This window comes from Barbatula barbatula (assembly GCF_947034865.1).
Source record: "Barbatula barbatula genome assembly, chromosome: 20".
NCBI classification, from domain to species: Eukaryota; Metazoa; Chordata; class Actinopteri; order Cypriniformes; family Nemacheilidae; genus Barbatula; species Barbatula barbatula.
In genome coordinates, this window is record NC_136783.1 from 13,243,095 (window position 1) to 13,261,176 (window position 18,082).

General features: G+C 35.4%; 1 protein-coding gene across 3 annotated transcripts; it reads left to right on the forward strand.

Moving 5' to 3' along the window:
- The first annotated feature begins 515 nt into the window (after positions 1-515).
- Positions 516-9,045, forward strand: LOC306909349 (uncharacterized protein). Of its 3 annotated transcripts, none has more exons than XM_079482946.1 (6): positions 516-789; positions 1,145-1,581; positions 1,665-1,732; positions 6,541-6,657; positions 6,828-7,911; positions 8,022-9,042. In XM_079482946.1, exons 1-5 carry the CDS (start codon positions 609-611, stop codon positions 7,018-7,020), a joined length of 996 nt encoding a protein of 331 aa, XP_079339072.1. In that variant the 5' UTR covers positions 516-608; the 3' UTR covers positions 7,021-7,911; positions 8,022-9,042. The 3 variants fall into 3 exon arrangements, with proteins under 3 accessions (XP_079339072.1, XP_079339071.1, XP_079339070.1); XM_079482945.1 differs by lacking the exon at positions 8,022-9,042 and adding an exon at positions 4,398-5,384 and having other exon boundaries at positions 5,466-6,657; positions 6,828-7,254; XM_079482944.1 differs by lacking the exon at positions 6,541-6,657 and having other exon boundaries at positions 519-789; positions 7,787-7,911; positions 8,022-9,045.
- Positions 9,046-18,082: the final 9,037 nt, after the last annotated feature.

Below are 18,082 nucleotides of genomic sequence, written 5' to 3' on the forward strand. Positions count from 1 at the left end.
GGATTAAGTCCCACTTAATTGGTATTTGGCCATACTGTGAGATGGCCTCTTCGAAAGTTGAAAGAAAACTGGTTATCACAGTCGAAATCTGCGTGTAACATCCTTTATTATGCCATCGCATTTCTTTAGTGTTTACACAAAGCTTGTGAATTAGCTCACTTTGCACTGATGTAAAATATCTTTGATCACTAAATCTATTAGAATTGTATTATAAGAATTTTTATGGAAGCCTTTGAGCACATTTACTGTAATTTAAGTAGTTTAAAGAAAATTGTTACTTGTTATACTTTCGATTGCTTCAATTCTCCATTTATATAGATAGAGAATGCCTTTGACAACACTTAATTACACTTACTTTAAATACGAATTCATTTTGTTGACATGTTTGTATTTATTTTAACAACGTTTAAATTTGACTTTAAATTAATATTTTATTTGCAGTAAAATATTTACAGTATGTTATTTTCGTTAGGACAAGTTTACGCACATCCAGGCCAGCAGGGGGCGCTAAACCTGACACAGTTTAGCGGAACAAAACAATAGACGAGAGAAATATCTGTTACGGATGTAAAAATAAGAGCACGGCAGATGCTTGTCGTCCAAAAACAATGGCTAAACTGCAGATTTTAAACGTTTTCTTGACAGAAAGATTAACTTTAGCTGCCCAGGAAATATTTAAGGTTGTGGAAGACATCTTTTTGGAGTATAATGACGAGATATGTCGTTCCAGACAGGAGATTGAGCTCCTGAGGAAGAGACTGCAGCAGGCTGGGCTTCAGCTCGACTCTGGTTAGTCAAATAAACAGACTAAGCGTGACACTTTTGTTGTTGTTGTGGCAATGGTGTCGTGTCATGGTTATTTATGCATCGTGTTATAAAGAAACATGTATATAGGTCAATAGCAGTGCAGTGTCATTGCTGCTTCCACCTTAGCTCTGTGTCAACAGTATTAATAGAGCAAATAAGTCGTACGAAGACAGTGAAACCCATATCCATACTATATTTACATACCATACTTGCTACAGTCTAATTAAATAAAGTATAATATTATTTGTAATCGTATTGAGCTTTCTTATGCTACCACAAGTTGTGCTTTGTTGTTCCTGAAAGATTAAAGAAAAACAACATTTTCTTTGCATTATAGAAATGCACTCATGCTCGTATGGGCCACAAGAAAGTCAGACATTATCAGATGAGCAGTTGAGGTCTAAACAAGATGGAAAGGATACAGAAGTGCAGATGAAACTAGAGGTCTACACACAGCAGGAGGAGAATGGAGTCCATATGTCTGTTTATAATGAATCCTCATCTTTACTGCCATGTATGGACACTGGCCATGATCAGATGACCAACAAAGACATTGAAAGTCAAATAATGGACAGCAGTGAGAGGGGTTTTCCCTTCACGAACCAAGATGCTGAGATTAAAAATGAACCTGGGATAAGTGGAAAAGGTAGGGACTGTCAGGTACAGCGCTTCATGAGAGACAGCTCGGATGATCCGGGGGCGAGTGACGCATCAAGTGTTAACAAAACAGAAGTGATCAACATCGACTCTCCTGCTCATACACACGCATTTCATGTAAGTCCTTGTACACTAAAGCGGTATTTAAAGTAACGTTTGCTGTTGCCATGAATGTACAACTAATGGACCTTGTTTTGCAGCTTCCCCCAAGAACCCAGGAGAGGTTGACACAGCAGAATAGAATGGAACTGGCCCAAATTAGAGAGAGGTAGTTTTTATTTATTTAAATTCTTTTGGTGTTTGTTAAACGTGAAAACAATGTGTGCACCTACTACTAGGTTGAGTTAGCTTCCTGAAATATGAGGAAGCCGTTTAAATAGTAAAATAATATCTGACATATTTCTTTAACAGCTCTCATAATTTACATAAATCCCACTCACAAAGTAAAAAACAATTTTCCAAAACAAGGGAAACGAATATTTATAAGCATATTTTTTTCCCAAATGTTTAAGTTGCAGCCTTTTGTCTGTAATTTTGGTGGGTGATTCTTGCAAAACCTAATTGAGCTTATTGACTTTTTCTAAATGTGCACTACTTTCTTGTGTCTGGATGTCAAAGCTTAAATGCAACTTTAATGTAACATTCAGCCATTCAGAATGGATGGGAAAAGTTGATGCTGATCATGTAAAATATTATGACCATAACAATATATTTAAAATCATCGATATATACACAGGTATAGTCACAGTTTGTTGGTTTTGTTTTGAGAGTGCCAATGTTGTTTTTGCTCTTTTAATGTTGCTCTTTTAATTTCTTTCAATTTAATTGGTTCATTGTCTTCAGCCATGGCTGCGTGCCTCTTTATTAATAGCCCTTACTTTCCTACAGTTAATGGCCCTGTCGACTCTGTGATGTCTAGCACTGGTCATTGGTTATGAGTTAAAAACTGATCATTTTGAATAGGAATAGTAATTTCCCTGTTAGGCTACAGTTTCATGTGCTTAAATAAAAGCTTCTGTTATAAGAGACAATAAAAACCACTCCATTCCTGGTAACAACCTTTAATAGCGAATTTGCGACAGATGAATGTAACATTTTTGACAAGCCAAACATGTCAGTGTCTGAGTAATATATGTATTTTTTATTTAAAGCAATATTCCACCCAAAAACGAGCATTCCGTAACCATTTACTTACCCTCAGGTTGTTCCCAACCTGTATACATTTCTTTGTTCTGCTGAACATACCAAAATAAACTCTAACCCAAAGGAAAAATGTTAGCAACTGACATTTCTGGGACATCATTGACTACTAGAAGAAAAATGATAGTGTCATTTTTTTGTTCTGTGGAACACAAAACTCAATGTTTTGAAGAATTTAACCAAGCAATCAGTTCTAGGCCACGCTTGACTACCATTTAAAATGTTCCTGCTATGGTAGTCAATGTCCGTTTGATAAGTCCCATAAGTGTCAGTTGCTAAAATAATTTCTAATATCTTTTTGTCAGCAGAACAAATACATTTATGCAGGTTTGGAACAACTTCATGACATAATTTTATCCCTTTAAGCCACAAAATAAACACATTTCTGTAAAATACATAATAAAGAATGCCAAAAAATATATGCATTTTGTCTGCATGTCTAGCACAGTTTATTATTTAAATTTTTACATTTAGTCCTTTAGCTGACATTATTAAGCACAAAACAAGAAAAACTTACTTCACCCATTACATATGTGATCTTGTTCGTCAAAAACTGTACGGCACGAAACACTCAGCGATTTCAGTCATTTCACTGTGTGCTTGCGGGTTACAAAATAAAAAACTTTACAACCCCTCTGTTTACAAGTCCACATTATTTGAATATCACATCGAAACATCAATGTCTGTCAAAAAATAACGTGCACAATACACAGAATTATTTGCGAGAAGCTGAGGTCCAGGGAGAGAGTAGACATTTCCTGATAAACCCACACTACCAGATTGACTGCATCGTCGCATTCAGAAAGGAGGGAGAAAATGGCGGCCCGACGATAACGTACCTAATACATAACACACGTGAGTATAAATTTGTTCTTCACTCACTGAAATAGATCAGGGCACTAAGTAAAATACTTCACACTACATGCGAAAGAGAATAAAAACCAATCCAATTGAAAAACTTTGCGGTGGTAGTGAGCGTGCATCACGTTTTGGTTTGTCATGAAAACAGTAAGTTATATTTTGACGGACATTCTTAAAACACAGATTAAAGCTGCGTCCCAAATCGGGCACTTCTGCACTATTCTTCGCCATTTTATAGTATAAATAATGTGAGTAGTGCGTTCACGTTGAAAAAAAGTGCATTTTGGGTACCCGGATGATACACTTTTTCCACTGAAAAATTTGAAGTGTGGCACTGTGGACACTTCAAGCACTAAACGTTCTCAACACAACAGTTTCACTTACGTAGCGTAAGTGAGGCGGGGCTATCAGATGCTGCTCGATTGTTAATGCTTCAATGTGATGCTGACTTAAGTAACGCTGGTCAAAACACATGAAAACTATATTCAATGTACAATGTACAAATTTATTTTTATTCACATGCATTGTGCCGTGCGACTGACATCATTTATACTCATCTGGGAAACCGATATACTTTCAGTGTAAAACCCTTTTGTTATCTATTTGGGACAACACATACCCATCCAAAATTCAGACACTACAAGGTTGGGTGCATAGTTTAAGTACATAGTCTATTGTTTGTCATTTGGGACACAACTTAAGCATTCTGATTCTGATATTTATGGTTTTAATATATTACATCATTTTCTGTTCTTAACAGATTTTTTTTAAATTTTCGCAATAGATTAATTGTTAAATTCTCAACCCTAAAATAAATCCCTGTTCTCATCTATATATAATAGAATGTAATATTGTTCACTGTTTGATTTCAGAATGTCTTCAAGTATCTGGCTCCATTACTCTGAGCATAAAAGTATGAAAGGTCATCCATCTGACTGTCAGGGTGAAGTGTCCAATTTTGACAAGCGGAAAGAGCACAATGCAAGAAAAGCACAGGCCTGGAGGGATCGACTGAAAAAAGACCCAGCAAAATTTGCTGAGTACAAAGCTTTGGAAGCTGCAAGAGCAAGAGAGTATAGAAGAAAAAAGACGGCTGCTGCTAGAGAAACTGATCGGGAAAATAATCGTGAGCGACAGAGAAGACTCAGAGCTAAAAAGAAGTTACAACAGTGTAAAGCTGATGAAGAGCTTTCGCCACCTATGATAAGAAGAATTTCGCAAGAAGAAAAATACTACATCCTTGGAGAAGAGAAACCTTATTGTTACTAGTTTGATGGTTGCAAAAAAGTACAGAATGCAACATTCTATTGTAATCCTACATTTGCATGAGAACTTCCGTACACGAGGACTGTAAAAACAAAAACCATCATGGAGATCTCTCTACAGAACTTTATTAACTTTGGAAGTTGTAAAAATCCGGAAATCAACGTTTTGTCCCAAACAGTTTTTTTTACACACGTTATCTCTCAATGTGTTGTTCTTCAGTGTCATACAAACCTAAACTAATGTCTCTGTGAATATTGTTCTGGTGTTTAGTGAAACTTCAGAGCCTGCACAGAATTCTCAATGCCAACACTGACAATTGTATATAAAACAGAAGATCATATAAAGGTGTAGTGTATTCGCATGCCAGTGTCCTGACAAATGTGGGAGAGTAAGATTTTTAGCCATGATGGATGCCAGTGTTCCAACTCAAACTGTCTCCACCTGCCAATGTCATACTTTGAACACAGATGCTTAAACAGTTGATTTACCCGACTGCGATTGAAGGACAGAATGCCTTGACTGATAATTTTGTTACAAGCTAAGATGACCGGTGAACGTAGTAGAAGATCTGTGGATGAAACACAATAACACAGGTATAGGCTCCATTTCATAATGGTTCCATCTTGAACATAATGTATTCTTGAAACGTAACTTTAACATATTTTTCATTGTAGGCGTACAAGATCCGACTTCCTGTACACTCGTTCACCTAGGTGGTACTTGGGCAGTGTTCTTAAATCACCAACTGACAGTGGAGTTTGGATGAAGTTTCTGGAGCAGTGCAAAGTCTGAAGTTTGTTTACCTGGCCCAAGACTCCTTATCTTAAATTAGTTGATCCGCTGGGAATATTTAACGGACCTGTAAACCTGTTTTAAACTTGAGGAGTTTAAAAATTCAATAATGAATGTTTAGTTGATGTTAAGCTTAATTCAAATGCAAATGAAGAACTGACTTGCCATAAGTGACATTTCACAACAAGTTTATAAGTTTAAGTATCCCAGTATAGTTACTAGTGTTTTTGGTTTGTTTAATAGTCTTGTACTTGTTCTATGTCCTATTTAAATTCTTGTGATGTTTAATTATGACATGACCGGCTATTCAGCTTTGAATAGTTTGTACTCTTCACTTGACGAGCTTTGTATGTTTCTATTAATGCTAAAACATCTTTTGACCCCTGCTAGTCAGGTATATTTCTAGTAACATTTGCTGGAATATACATTTGTCTTACATGTAATAAAATATGTCAGCTATTTAACATGCGTACGTATACTCACCGTGTGTTTGTGTTCTGGCCAATAGTAATGAAGTCCTGGAGGCTTTTTTTTTATGAATGACAAAGTTATTAAATGATAAAAACAGTTATATGGCTTCTGCAAACAGACTTTTGTTGTTTTTTCACTCAATTGTAAAAAATACAATTATATTCAGATTTTACTGTCATAAAATAACATACATAAGCGTAGAGATAAATCTTTTATACAATTTAGTTGAATTACTGTCTTGGTTCTAATATAAGATGATTTTATATAAAATATTTTGATGATTTTATATCAAATGTATTACATTTAATTGCCCCTTTGTAGTATTTGATTCACATTTGCCTTTCATGGTCTATAGAGAGACCTAAGAAAATGAGATACAGGGTTACTGTACATCATAAGGGTTTATCCTTACTATTCTTCTAGTAACAAAATAGTGAGTGTGACACACTTTCTTCGTTTGTAAGGTAAAATGTTCTTGTTGTTTAGATTGGCAGGCGATGAACAAAAGAAGGCTGCAGCAAAAGCTAGATCCTTAAAGCACAAACTGAAAATTAACGGGAATCCTGAACTTCTAGAAGAATACAGGAAAAAGGAGAGAGAGAGGTACAGTTCAGCTTTTATAAGAAAATTCTTGTCAGGAGGTTTGATGCCTTATTACTAAAATACATGTACATCTACCATACTATGTTATTGCTACTAAACAGGATCTCAACTAAACTTTAGATATATAGATACAGAAATAGAACAATTACTGATTTGTATAATTTTTTTAGATATCAGAGACGAAAATCTCAAGGGAAAGTGAAGTTTGCTAAAGATCTGAGTCTATTGGAATTAAGAAGGCAGCAGAAAAAATGGAGGGAGCGTTCTGCGGCGTACAGGAGAAAGAAAACATTTCAGGAGGTTTTAAACAACATTAAAGAGTCAAAGCCGGACACCACTGCTTCACATTGTAATGGTTGTTAGTGTTAAATAAGAATTATGGGCAAAACATTTCTGTTCTTCTTTGTCAGTCTGTCGGATTACTGTGTCTGTAAAATTCATTACTGCAAAATTACAGTACAAATAAATTGCTAATAAAAAATTACAACAGATTAATTGTGCATTTTTTTATAAAAACACATAACATAGCTGAAAACACTGCTTTAGGGATTTTGAATTCCTTTATGTATTTTGAAATAAAACATTGTTTAAAGCGGTTCCATGCTTAAGCTTGCTCTTTTTCTGTTTAATTAAATACGTTTATCTCTCATCTGTCATGATTTGGTATTCCTGAAAGTTATGACAGGAAAACCAAAAGAAAGTTACTCATATGTTGTATTTATATTTAAGACATTCAATATTTCATATTTTAATGAAGAAAATGACTCTGGTGCATGTCAGCATAAACCTTTATAAAATGTTGTTTTTGAGAAAGTCCTTTTACTGAATTTCATATATTTATTACAAAAGTTTAACCTAGTAGAATTTCACATTACTTGTGTTTGTGTGTGAGAATCACCCCAACATGTAGGTCTGTGTTTTTTCCCCAAATTGTTTGCTGCTTTAAAACCTAAGACACTATTACAGTACAATATATTTTTTATTAACATTTTACAATAAAATTCTTTAATGTGGTTCGAATTAATGAATTAGATGCTACGAAATCATGCTCATTCCTGAACATGTAAATGTTCCTCTTATTGTTTTGTCCTTAAACGCTAACATAATTTGTACTTTTTATTCCCACAAGTAAACTGCAAACACATTTGGAGGAAAACCAAAGGAATAACTCTGAATACGAGGAAATGCACAAAGTAAAGAAGATAAGACATACTGAAGAAGTGGCACTTCATAAAGAGCAACACCATCAAACACGTAAGGACACTTTAATCTTTACTTCAGAACTGTAATTATGGTAAATGAATGTAAGAAATGGTCAGATAGACTTCCTTCTCAAAAGAACCACCTGATGTGCTTCTTTTTAGAGCCCAAGATGAACCTGGCTGATATATGTTTGGAAAACATTCAGCATGAAGAGGAGCTTTCGGACAATTACCATACTCACCATGATATGCATGAAAACGCATACGGCACAGGAGAATATTTTTGTGTTGTTTGTCACAGAAGATTCAGTTCACCAGGACTGCTTAAAATTCATCTTCGGATTCACTCTGGTGAGAAACCATACCATTGCGACTTTTGTGGTAAAAACTTTAGACAATCAAGTCATCTTAACACACACGTCAGAATCCACACCGGAGAAAGACCTCACATCTGTCAGAACTGTGGACGGACTTTTATTGATTCCAGTGCAAGAAACAGACACTTTAAAAAATGCATCCTTATAGCTCTGCAGGGACAGTGAAGTTGTTGGGAACATCTGTTACATCTTTTTCTCCATAAACTGGAAATGACCAGGTGGCAACGCTGACCTGACAGAGGATCATTTCTAATGTTTCTTAGTAGTGACAAAACAGTAAATAGGTATGAAAAATAGAATCACAAAAAGATGTTAGAATATCAAGACAGAGCTCCTTCCTCTTGTCTTTACAAAATAATTTACTTTAATTTTAGAATTTGCAGCTGTCATTCACAGGAACTACCTGTATATGAATCTAATTGTACGTTTCTAAAGGAGCGCTACATGCAGTCACGTCTGAACTGAGCCATGCAGGGATGCCTACATTTTAATGTCAAAGGCAGTGATTTTCTTAAAGATCTCATGCCTTAAGATTTTATGAACTGATATTTATTTAGGAATATATTTTTTTCTATGTTGTGTTAAAACTACAGTAGTGAGTATTAAGTTAAAAGCATTAGTGCAAAATGTTACTTTATTTGTTAATGTATTTTGTAGCGAAATGTTTAAATTAATTGACTAGATTTAGTTGGTCATTTTATTCGGTGTGTTGTGTCTCTGTTAAGATAACAGTTCTTTTTCCTCATTTTAAAAAGGATTTTGTACATCAATGTTTGTGCTAGGTCTAATAAATTAAAAATTAAGCCATGTTTTCGTTTTTATTATCTTATTCTAATCATCCAGATCAAAACTTAATGTATTTACAATTGTTAGAAATATTGTAGACAAACAGTATTTAAACTTACTTATCTGATGAGTAAAAAAGCGTCTGCCAAATGAATAAATGTGATGTGTAATTTATCTACGAAAATAATAATAAGTGGTTATACCGGTCTTGGACACTAGGGGTCAGAAGTGATTTACTGAGCCGAGTTCATTGATAATGAAGCAAACAAACGTGTTTACCTTTTTGATGGTCATCTGAAACAATGCAACCGTTTCAATTTATGAAACAAAACACTAACTTATTAATATTTGTTGTTAACTTATATCAGGGTGAACACAGAGGCCTTTCAGAATAGCAAGCACTACATTTTAAACCATCTACACAGCACACTGTTTGCATTTAGACCGCTCTAACTTCAATTGTGAAGTCAATAGAAATCTACATTACGATTACCGTAGCTGTGCTAACCCACATGACTTCCGGCCTGTGAATGATAGAAGAGCCTTAAAAAGCCACACAGACAGACTAAAAAAAACACTGTTAGTAAACCACTGATCCACAACTGACCTGTATCTCAAATCACTGGAACATCAGGAGGTTTCTCTGCGTGTGTGGGATTTACGGCTGAGAAATTCCTGAATTTTGAAACTGAAAATGAAATATTTATTGTTCAGCTAGCTGTTTGTTTATTATCTTTAGGCCTTCTCAGTGCTGCTCGCTTTGTGGTATTTGTTTCTTGTACCACAAAGAAACTTGTTTTCTTGGTGACCTTCATGAATACAAAAGAAACAAAATTCCATTTACAAGAACACGAAAAAGACACTTTTTTATTACATTGTTTTGTGGAGGTTTACTCATACTGTTATTGCGCATCATTCTAGCCTTTTCATGAACACTAATATCAAGAAGAATGGTCTTATTCAACACCTAAAGAGAATTTAATTATTCTGACTGTTAAACAAATAAGACATTTTGCTGTAGGCACAGATATCAACTTTGGCCTGGCTGCATTGTTTTTCTTTGTGCAATTAAAGATAAGAATAATCTGCTAAACTCATTAGTTCAAAATAGCAAGCTTGGATAATCAGATTGTTTGTTTTAAACCGTACAGTCTATGTGTTTTACTTGTTTGCTTGTTACTTTTACATTTGGTACTTTTTTGAGTGTACAGGTCAACTTCATTGACTAAGTCATCAAACAGTAGTTGGTTCCAACATCTTGTTTAACCAAAATATTTTGAGATTATAGTACATTTAATTTTGAAAAGGAAAAAAAGCTGCTTTTGTGTGTGAGTCAGTGAGATTAATATGTTGTTTATCACATCGGAGTGTTTGGTGACAATACACTGATGTTTAGAGCCGATCGGCTGACGTTATGACCTACCAATACCTTCACGTAGGAATAGAAAAATGGAAAAGATGATTATTTCTGTTTGAATGGCGCATCACAGAGTCATTGTATTTCTCTCTGTAATGGACGCTTACAAGTGAATAGCTTTTTTTGCAGATCATGTTTATATGTTGCCACTGTATTGTTGCCTTATTGTACATAAAATGAAAGCAAAACTGCACTTTTGGCCTGTAAAGCTCATTGGTATTCTTTGGCAGCTCTTGGCTGTAAATAGCCTCAGGCACAGTTGAAGGGAAAAACACATTAAAGACCTTATAAAATACCTTTTCTGAATTCTATATGTTTTTTTCTCTTAAAAAACACTTTTGTTCGACAGCAACGCACTGCTGCAATGGACAAGAGCTTTGTTTCGCATTCATCTCAAATGAGGCAAGAGATGCTGCATGCTTTTGCAAATATATCCACCGTTGTCGCAGTACGCTTTTTATTTGTCAATTATTTTCTCACATGCATGTATTGTCAAATATATCTTGCAAATAAGCGAATTCAAAACAGTCTGTGTCAAATTTGACCGAGTGAACACAACTCATTAGCTGTCCATGCAGCTACATGTGGTCAATATCAAGCAGTATAGTATTTGCCTCTAATACTTGACATGCCTCGGATCTCTTTCCTCTGCGGTCAGACCTTGAGGCCAATCAAATCCAAGGCCTCTCCCTATCAAAAGCCTTGAGGTACTTGACCGTTTCTATGGCAACATCTCCTCTTTGGTAAGCGGAGGACTCTGCCTAATTTTTCTTGCAATTTTGAGTTTGGCTGCTGTACACAAAAGCTCTGCAGGCTTCATTTTGGGCGGATTCTCTACTGATGCCAGTATAATAAAATCAACACAAAGAGAATAATCCACCCAAATTCATTGGTTCAGCACAGTGCCACAGTCACGACGTAAACATTTTTTTTACATTGTTAGAATAATGTTATTGATCTTAATGAGATTTTAGTAGGTGATTTTGAGTTATTTGCACATGGACGCAGTTTGTGTTTCTGGGTGCCCACCAGACAGACAGGGTATGCCAGCCAGTCGTTTTGGAGCCCTGTTGGCATTGGGAAAGAGCATCATACAGAACAAGTCAACGCAAGACTGAGCCAGAGCTCTAGTTTAAAGCTCATGTTGTCTACCATTGATACAAAGATCAATAAGGTACATTTCAGAAGAGCAATAAAAAGTGCAATATACATCATAATGAGCCTCATAATATTTGTGAATTGTAATGTTCAGTTGTACAGTATATCTCTCTGCATCTAACTTCGACGTCCCATCATCTGACCTCGGGTTAGTATTAAATTGATGATTCCATATAAACATTTATGTGAGCGACTCCTATGGTCCAGTCTGACGTGATTATTATTCACTGTGCAGTTAATGCTTCTAGCTATAAGAGAAGCCAAACCAGTTAACAGGATCAGTCTGTAGTCCGTGACACATCAATGAACTGTCAAAAAACAAGAGCGAGGTACATACCACATTCACGGCATGCATTATAGCAATATTTCCCCAACTTATTGAGAAGCAGATTTTGTTTATCGAGCTGTGAAATTTTTCATTATTGCTGTGATTGTTTGTTAAAGATCCCATGAAATCAAAATCTGATGATTGTGGCTTGAATGCATCTATAAGCTGGTGCAATGGTTTAAGACCATTGACAAAATGAACCTTTAACAGAAACAGTCTACACACATCTGAAACTGACATCTGAATACATCAGAGAGCACAGATTCGATCGTAAAGTGTTTATAGATTTCACATCTGACAAAGAGCCATACACACGTTTTCTTTGCATACTTTCATTCTATAAATCACACGTACGCACTTTGAGAAATTATCATGAAATCACATTTAGGATGATTTCTACACAACATATTATAAATGCGGCACCTGAAGGGAATTCAATTCTTTTTTTTGGAATTGTTTTACCCAAATTGTCTGTTGAAATAGGAAATACATCTATTCCTTCTTATTTATACAAAAATGTTAATGATTCAATGATTTCAATGAAAAAGGTGGCCCGTTATAACCTTGTAGTCAGAACCCAAATACATGCTGAGCATGGCATGGATGAGTTGGCTCAGCCTCGTCCAATAACCATCTGAACCTCAGATGCGGTTGTGCAGATATTGGAGCATGTTTTTAAAAGCTGAGATTGCAAGTTATCAATGAACCCTGTCTGGGCAGAAACCCAAAAACGCTACAACCGAGTCACAATAACACCCAGGCATTTTATTACAAAACCATCAGAGACCTGGTGTTTATAATTCTCAACATCTGGTCTTCCCATTAAAACTCAAAGCTCTGCGGTAGTAGATGTGCATCTGTGTAATGAATAAGAGTTTTATTCCTTCACAGAAAAGTCCTGATCATTTTAATTAGGGCGGTCAAATGAAAAAATCATTAAAACAACCGCGCATACAACAATCTACCAGATTCTTCACGTTTCAGATGCTTCTTGATCACCATACCAACGGTGAAAGGAGTAAAGATGAATCACAGGTTTTAAATAAAACCAATGAGGCTATTCAGAGCCATCTGTGTTCAGAGTCTGAATCACTCTTTACTTTTAAACAGCTAATGAGTAACCCGACTTTTGCGCAAACATCAGTGCCTCATTTTTAGACTTTGTCTCACACATTAGAGCATCTGTGCTTCATTCTCAAACTGGCAAGTGGGAGGCATTTGCACGTGTCACCAGCCAGAGTTGGTTGCTAGGCTACAGTCCTGGTAAAGGCCGGAGACTGAGGGCAGGGGAGTGTGATGGGAGGGGTCGACCTCTGTGCTCTGGGTGATGACAAGCCGTTGCCCTTTGCCAAAGTTGTAGAGAGTTGGTTCGTTTTTCTAAAGTTTACGTTTTTAGGAGTGTGTTTTATTTGAGCAGACTTGCAACATAACGTCATCCACCTGTCATCAACTTACTCGTTTTCCTTCAAATTGGCTGTCAAATATTTTGACATGTGTTTTGATTTCAAAATAACAAGGGAAACAAGAATAATACTGTAGTTTATTTTGTGAGTGAAACCCTGCGCGTATTACTTCAAAGGTGTAAGAAATCCAATTTATTTGACATGTTAAATAATTCATATGCTTGTGCATATCAGCCAAAATCATAAAAAAATGAATACTGTGCCTTATTCAAATACGACAAAACCCACCCAGACCAACAATTTAGACAAACATGGTTAACTGGAAAAATATCTATGCTGTAGGCATCTAAGTATAAGATGTAGTATTTTCAACACCATTAGTCATTTTCTATGCTGAAGGCAACATTTTTTACAACTGCTCTGGCCAGTTAATCGTTTTAGAAAATGAATGAAGTATTTTCAGCCTTTACACAAATTTAAACCGTTTTGCTCGATATCATGCAGTATCATATACAGTATAATGAGCAGGGGAGCTGTCATTCAAAGTGAAAAGTGATTGAATCAATTAAGCAATATTATGTATATGTGATGTGCTTTACCCAGATCAGGTAAACCCTATGGGGTTCATTCCAGCTATGTTGATCATTTTCCTGTCACTATAACATATTTGAATACTAAAAAAAGCCTTGATGACATCATCCGTCAATAGTTGGATTGTTTTGGGGGGAAACTTTAAAAACGTTACGACGCATTTTTTGCAATAAATGGTTTCAAAGAATTCTAAAAGTTTGTTTATAGTTTAAAAAAAAATACGGACTGACCCATAATACACAATTACACATACTTATAAAACTCTGAAGTACAGGGGCACTTGGAAGAACATTTACCACCTATGAACTGTCATCTATTTCTTTTAATATAATTCCCTGAAAAAATACCATGATGCAAACGATCTGCAAAGATAAACCCAGGAGTTTAAGCATGGAGGTCTTGAACCCACTGAAAAAACATAGTTTATTATAATGTTCCTTTCCTTATACTCACCCCCTTGGCCATTTAAAAAAAACTCATCCTGTTATTGGATTGCAGCAAGCACGCTAGCCCTCCACCTGAGAAGAATTCTCTGCAATTGCCATGGAAACTGTCTAAAATGAAACCAGTAGAATTAATACCTGTTGCCATTTTCTCTCTTCCTCCTACATCTACATCCACATAACAGGAGAAATGGCAACAACAACAAACTCGCATTGGCAGGCAAAACCTCCAGGCAGCTGCTGCATGCCAAACCGAAGTTCCACATATTAGGATATGCATATGTGAGGGGGCGGGCCCTGCTTCCCATGAGCAAGTGAACAGATCAGCTCTGATCGTGCTGCTACTGAGAGTCATGCTGATAAATCCAATAAATGCTCCTAATAGGGAATATAAGCACTATGTTATCTTGCTTAAAATGAGGGCAAACTAAATTATTCCCAAATGTTTTGATCATTACACATACGCCTAATATATCTTAAGTATTAGATGTGGCACAGTAAATATAGTGTAGGGCTTGGCCGCCTCATCTCCCTTATAATGTGAAACATTTATCTTGAGCTAAAGAGAGAGAACTTGCTCCCCCAACATTCACTATATTTCCTATATTTTTACTATAGTAAAGATGCGGAAAATGCTCCTGGTTATAATTTTTGTTACCCCATTTCCTTTCTGAAAATCTGAATGTTAGTTCAATTTTTAGCATCATGCTGAGTCAACGTGACAGTTTACATGTATTTTCTTTGCAATGGATTTTTTTACATAGTGTGTTGTGACAGCTTGCCATTACTTCTCTTGGGAATTTGTGTAACTTTTTGTCAGATTTTGTCTTTTTCTCTCTGTTATTTTCACCAACTTGTTGTTGCAGCTCATGTTGTTGTTTTCCAAAGCCCAGTGGACTCGGTTTGTTTGTTGCTAGTGGTTTGGTGGTCGAAGTGTTTTAAAAATAGCTTCATGTTCTCGTGTCAGAGTCAGAGCAATCACAATAGCAGAACTTGCAGAAGAAAAAACATTTAGTACTTTAGAAAATTATGATTTTTTTTAAATAAAATGATCTTGTGGTTGGAGGCAATTGCGGAGATGAAAGAGAGAGGAGAGAGAGAGCACATATTCGAACTTACTGAGACGTATTACAATGAAGTAACAGTATATCCAAAAATGAAAAATTCTGTCTTCATTTATTCATCGCAGATTATTCCAAATCTGTATGAATTAGTTTGTTCTGATGAACACAAAGAAATATATTTGGAAGAATGCTTGTCACCAAACAGTTCTTGGCTAGATTTGACTACCATAGTAGGAAAAATGACACAACTTTCCTACATTCTTCAAAATATCTTATTTACAGAACAAAGAAATGTATCAAGCGATTTTTGGTTGTCAATGGGGTCCAAGAACTGTTTGGTTACAAGCATTCTTCCAAATATCTTTCATCAGAACAAAGAAATGTTGGAACCGTTAGTTTAAGTGTATACGAGTACAGGTATAACTGCCTGTGTACAGATCAGTGATGAAAATGATTGATGAGGTCTTAATAATTGTTGTCTGGTCATCAAGGCTATAAAAATGAAGCTTTCAAAAAGCGTAAACAGATGCAGAAAAATGCAGATGAGCATTGCTTTCTGCCTATTTATATGCATTATTTTATGATGTTTTTCAAGTTTAACATTGGTCCTATTAAACTTAATGGAGCTCTCTCGTAATGTGTAAAAGGTCTACATATCTAACTGCTGTGATCAGATGTATTTTAGGGTATTCTACACTGAATTTAATGAATATTGCACAGATGGATTCCCTGAAAATACAATTTGACCTCTTTGTGTCTGTCATGTTTCAAACAATATCAGACAAACAAACAAACACTTTATTGACTGAATTGAGTGTCTTAGGTCATCTATGTTCCTGCATACTAGACATTGTGTGCATGTTATGTTCAGAAGCACGATTTGATTTTTTTTCTCAAAAATATGTTATTTCCGTGATTTGTTTAGACTGTCTTGACAAGGGTTTTGTCAAATGTCTGAATGTATAAATCAAAGAATTTTCACAGAGAAATGCTATTAGAGATGTACTGTATGTGCTCTGACACATTGCCCGGTGAAAGTCAAGTCTCTGTTATGCTATTTTCTCTCCATTCTCCTCTCAATAAAAATCAGAACAAAACCAGCACGTTCCCATTATAATCAACACCTGTATAAAGTGTCCAATGTTAAAACAGCAATAGATAAAATACAATTACCATGTTTTAATGTTAAAAGTTAAGTTGGCACAGATAAAGAGGGTAATGAAGTCAGAAATGAGGAAAGGAGAGATAAGAAAGTACAGTATGATAAGACCATAAAATAGAATGGATATTAAATATTATAGGTCAAGGAGATGATGGAGCACCAGATAATTCTTCTCTAAATAAATATGCTGTATATGTAAAAATTAGCAGGTTCAGACAGTCCATCAATTTTAAATATATATATTTTTAAATAATATGCTTTCCTGTGGCTCAGTGGTTAGAGCATGGCGATATAAACGCAAAGGTCATGTGTTCGATCACAGGGGATTGCACATCAGATGCAATGCAATGTATAGTATAATGAAATGTAAGTCGCTTCGGATTAAAAGCATCTGCCAAATGCATACATGTAAAATACATCACTAAGAGAACTGTACTCTAACAGCAAAAAATATATTATTAAATAAGACAAACATTTTTTACTGTATTTCTTTATATTATTATTTAAACTATTTACATTAGTATTCAAACTAATCTACCCCCACCATTGCGGAGGTCTGTGCATGTCATTGAATTAGGCATGGCCACCCACGTCACACTGTTTTCTGTAGCCTATGTTGTTGTTTTCCTTTTTTCAATTTTCAATTTTGCCTGAAAAACAGATTACTGTGTCAGTTTGTGTGGAACACCATCTATCAAATGGAGGCTTGATCAGGTATATGGATCGATTCAATTCACTTTCATGCCCTTGTTTCACTGACCTTCTTGATCAGGAGCTTTGTAGTGTAGAAAACTCCATAATACAGTGAGCAGCTCTGTAGCTTGAGATACTTTATCATATCAACTAAATTACACAGAGCTAAATTACTGGGTGTCTAAAAGAGAGTGGATGCAGCCAAAAATATAGCATGCTCTATACTCTGAATATACAGTATGCATATTATAATAGTGATAGTTCACCAAGAAAAGAAAATTCTATCATCATTTTTTCACCACCCTCTTGTAATTTCAAACCTTAGACTATGTCTTTCTTTCTTTCACTGAACACAAAATATATTTTGAAGAAAGTTGACAACCGAACAGCGCTAGCACCCATTTACTTTTATTATATAGACACGAAACCAAAATGAATGGGTGCCAGTTAACAACATTCTTCAATGTATCTTCTTTTGTATTCTGTGGAAGAAAGAAAGTCATACAGGTTTGAAATAAAAAGATAATTTCATTTTTTGAAATTAACTGAAATTAACCTTTTTCCACACCTGACCATTTTTTCAGCATATTTTTACTGTACCTGTTATGAAAGTACTTTGTATTTATTACTGTCCCTGTAAAAAATGTATTTATTATTTGCCTATTTATTTCGTATAAGTGTCATTTAAAGAATATGAGCGTCATTCTTCGGCTCCACCGATCACAAAAACTCACAGACCAATTGTGATTTTACTGTATTTATCATTTTATGGCTCATTTCGAGGAATATTCAACATGTGTC

Excerpts from the sequence above, each read along its gene's own strand:
- LOC306909349 (XM_079482944.1), top strand. The coding sequence starts at position 609 with ATGGCTAAACTGCAGATTTTAAACGTTTTCTTGACAGAAAGATTAACT. Across the intron at positions 1,582-1,664 it reads CTCATACACACGCATTTCAT|CTTCCCCCAAGAACCCAGGA; the intron begins GTAAGTCCTTGT and ends CTTGTTTTGCAG. Across the intron at positions 7,912-8,021 it reads AGAGCAACACCATCAAACAC|AGCCCAAGATGAACCTGGCT; the intron begins GTAAGGACACTT and ends GCTTCTTTTTAG.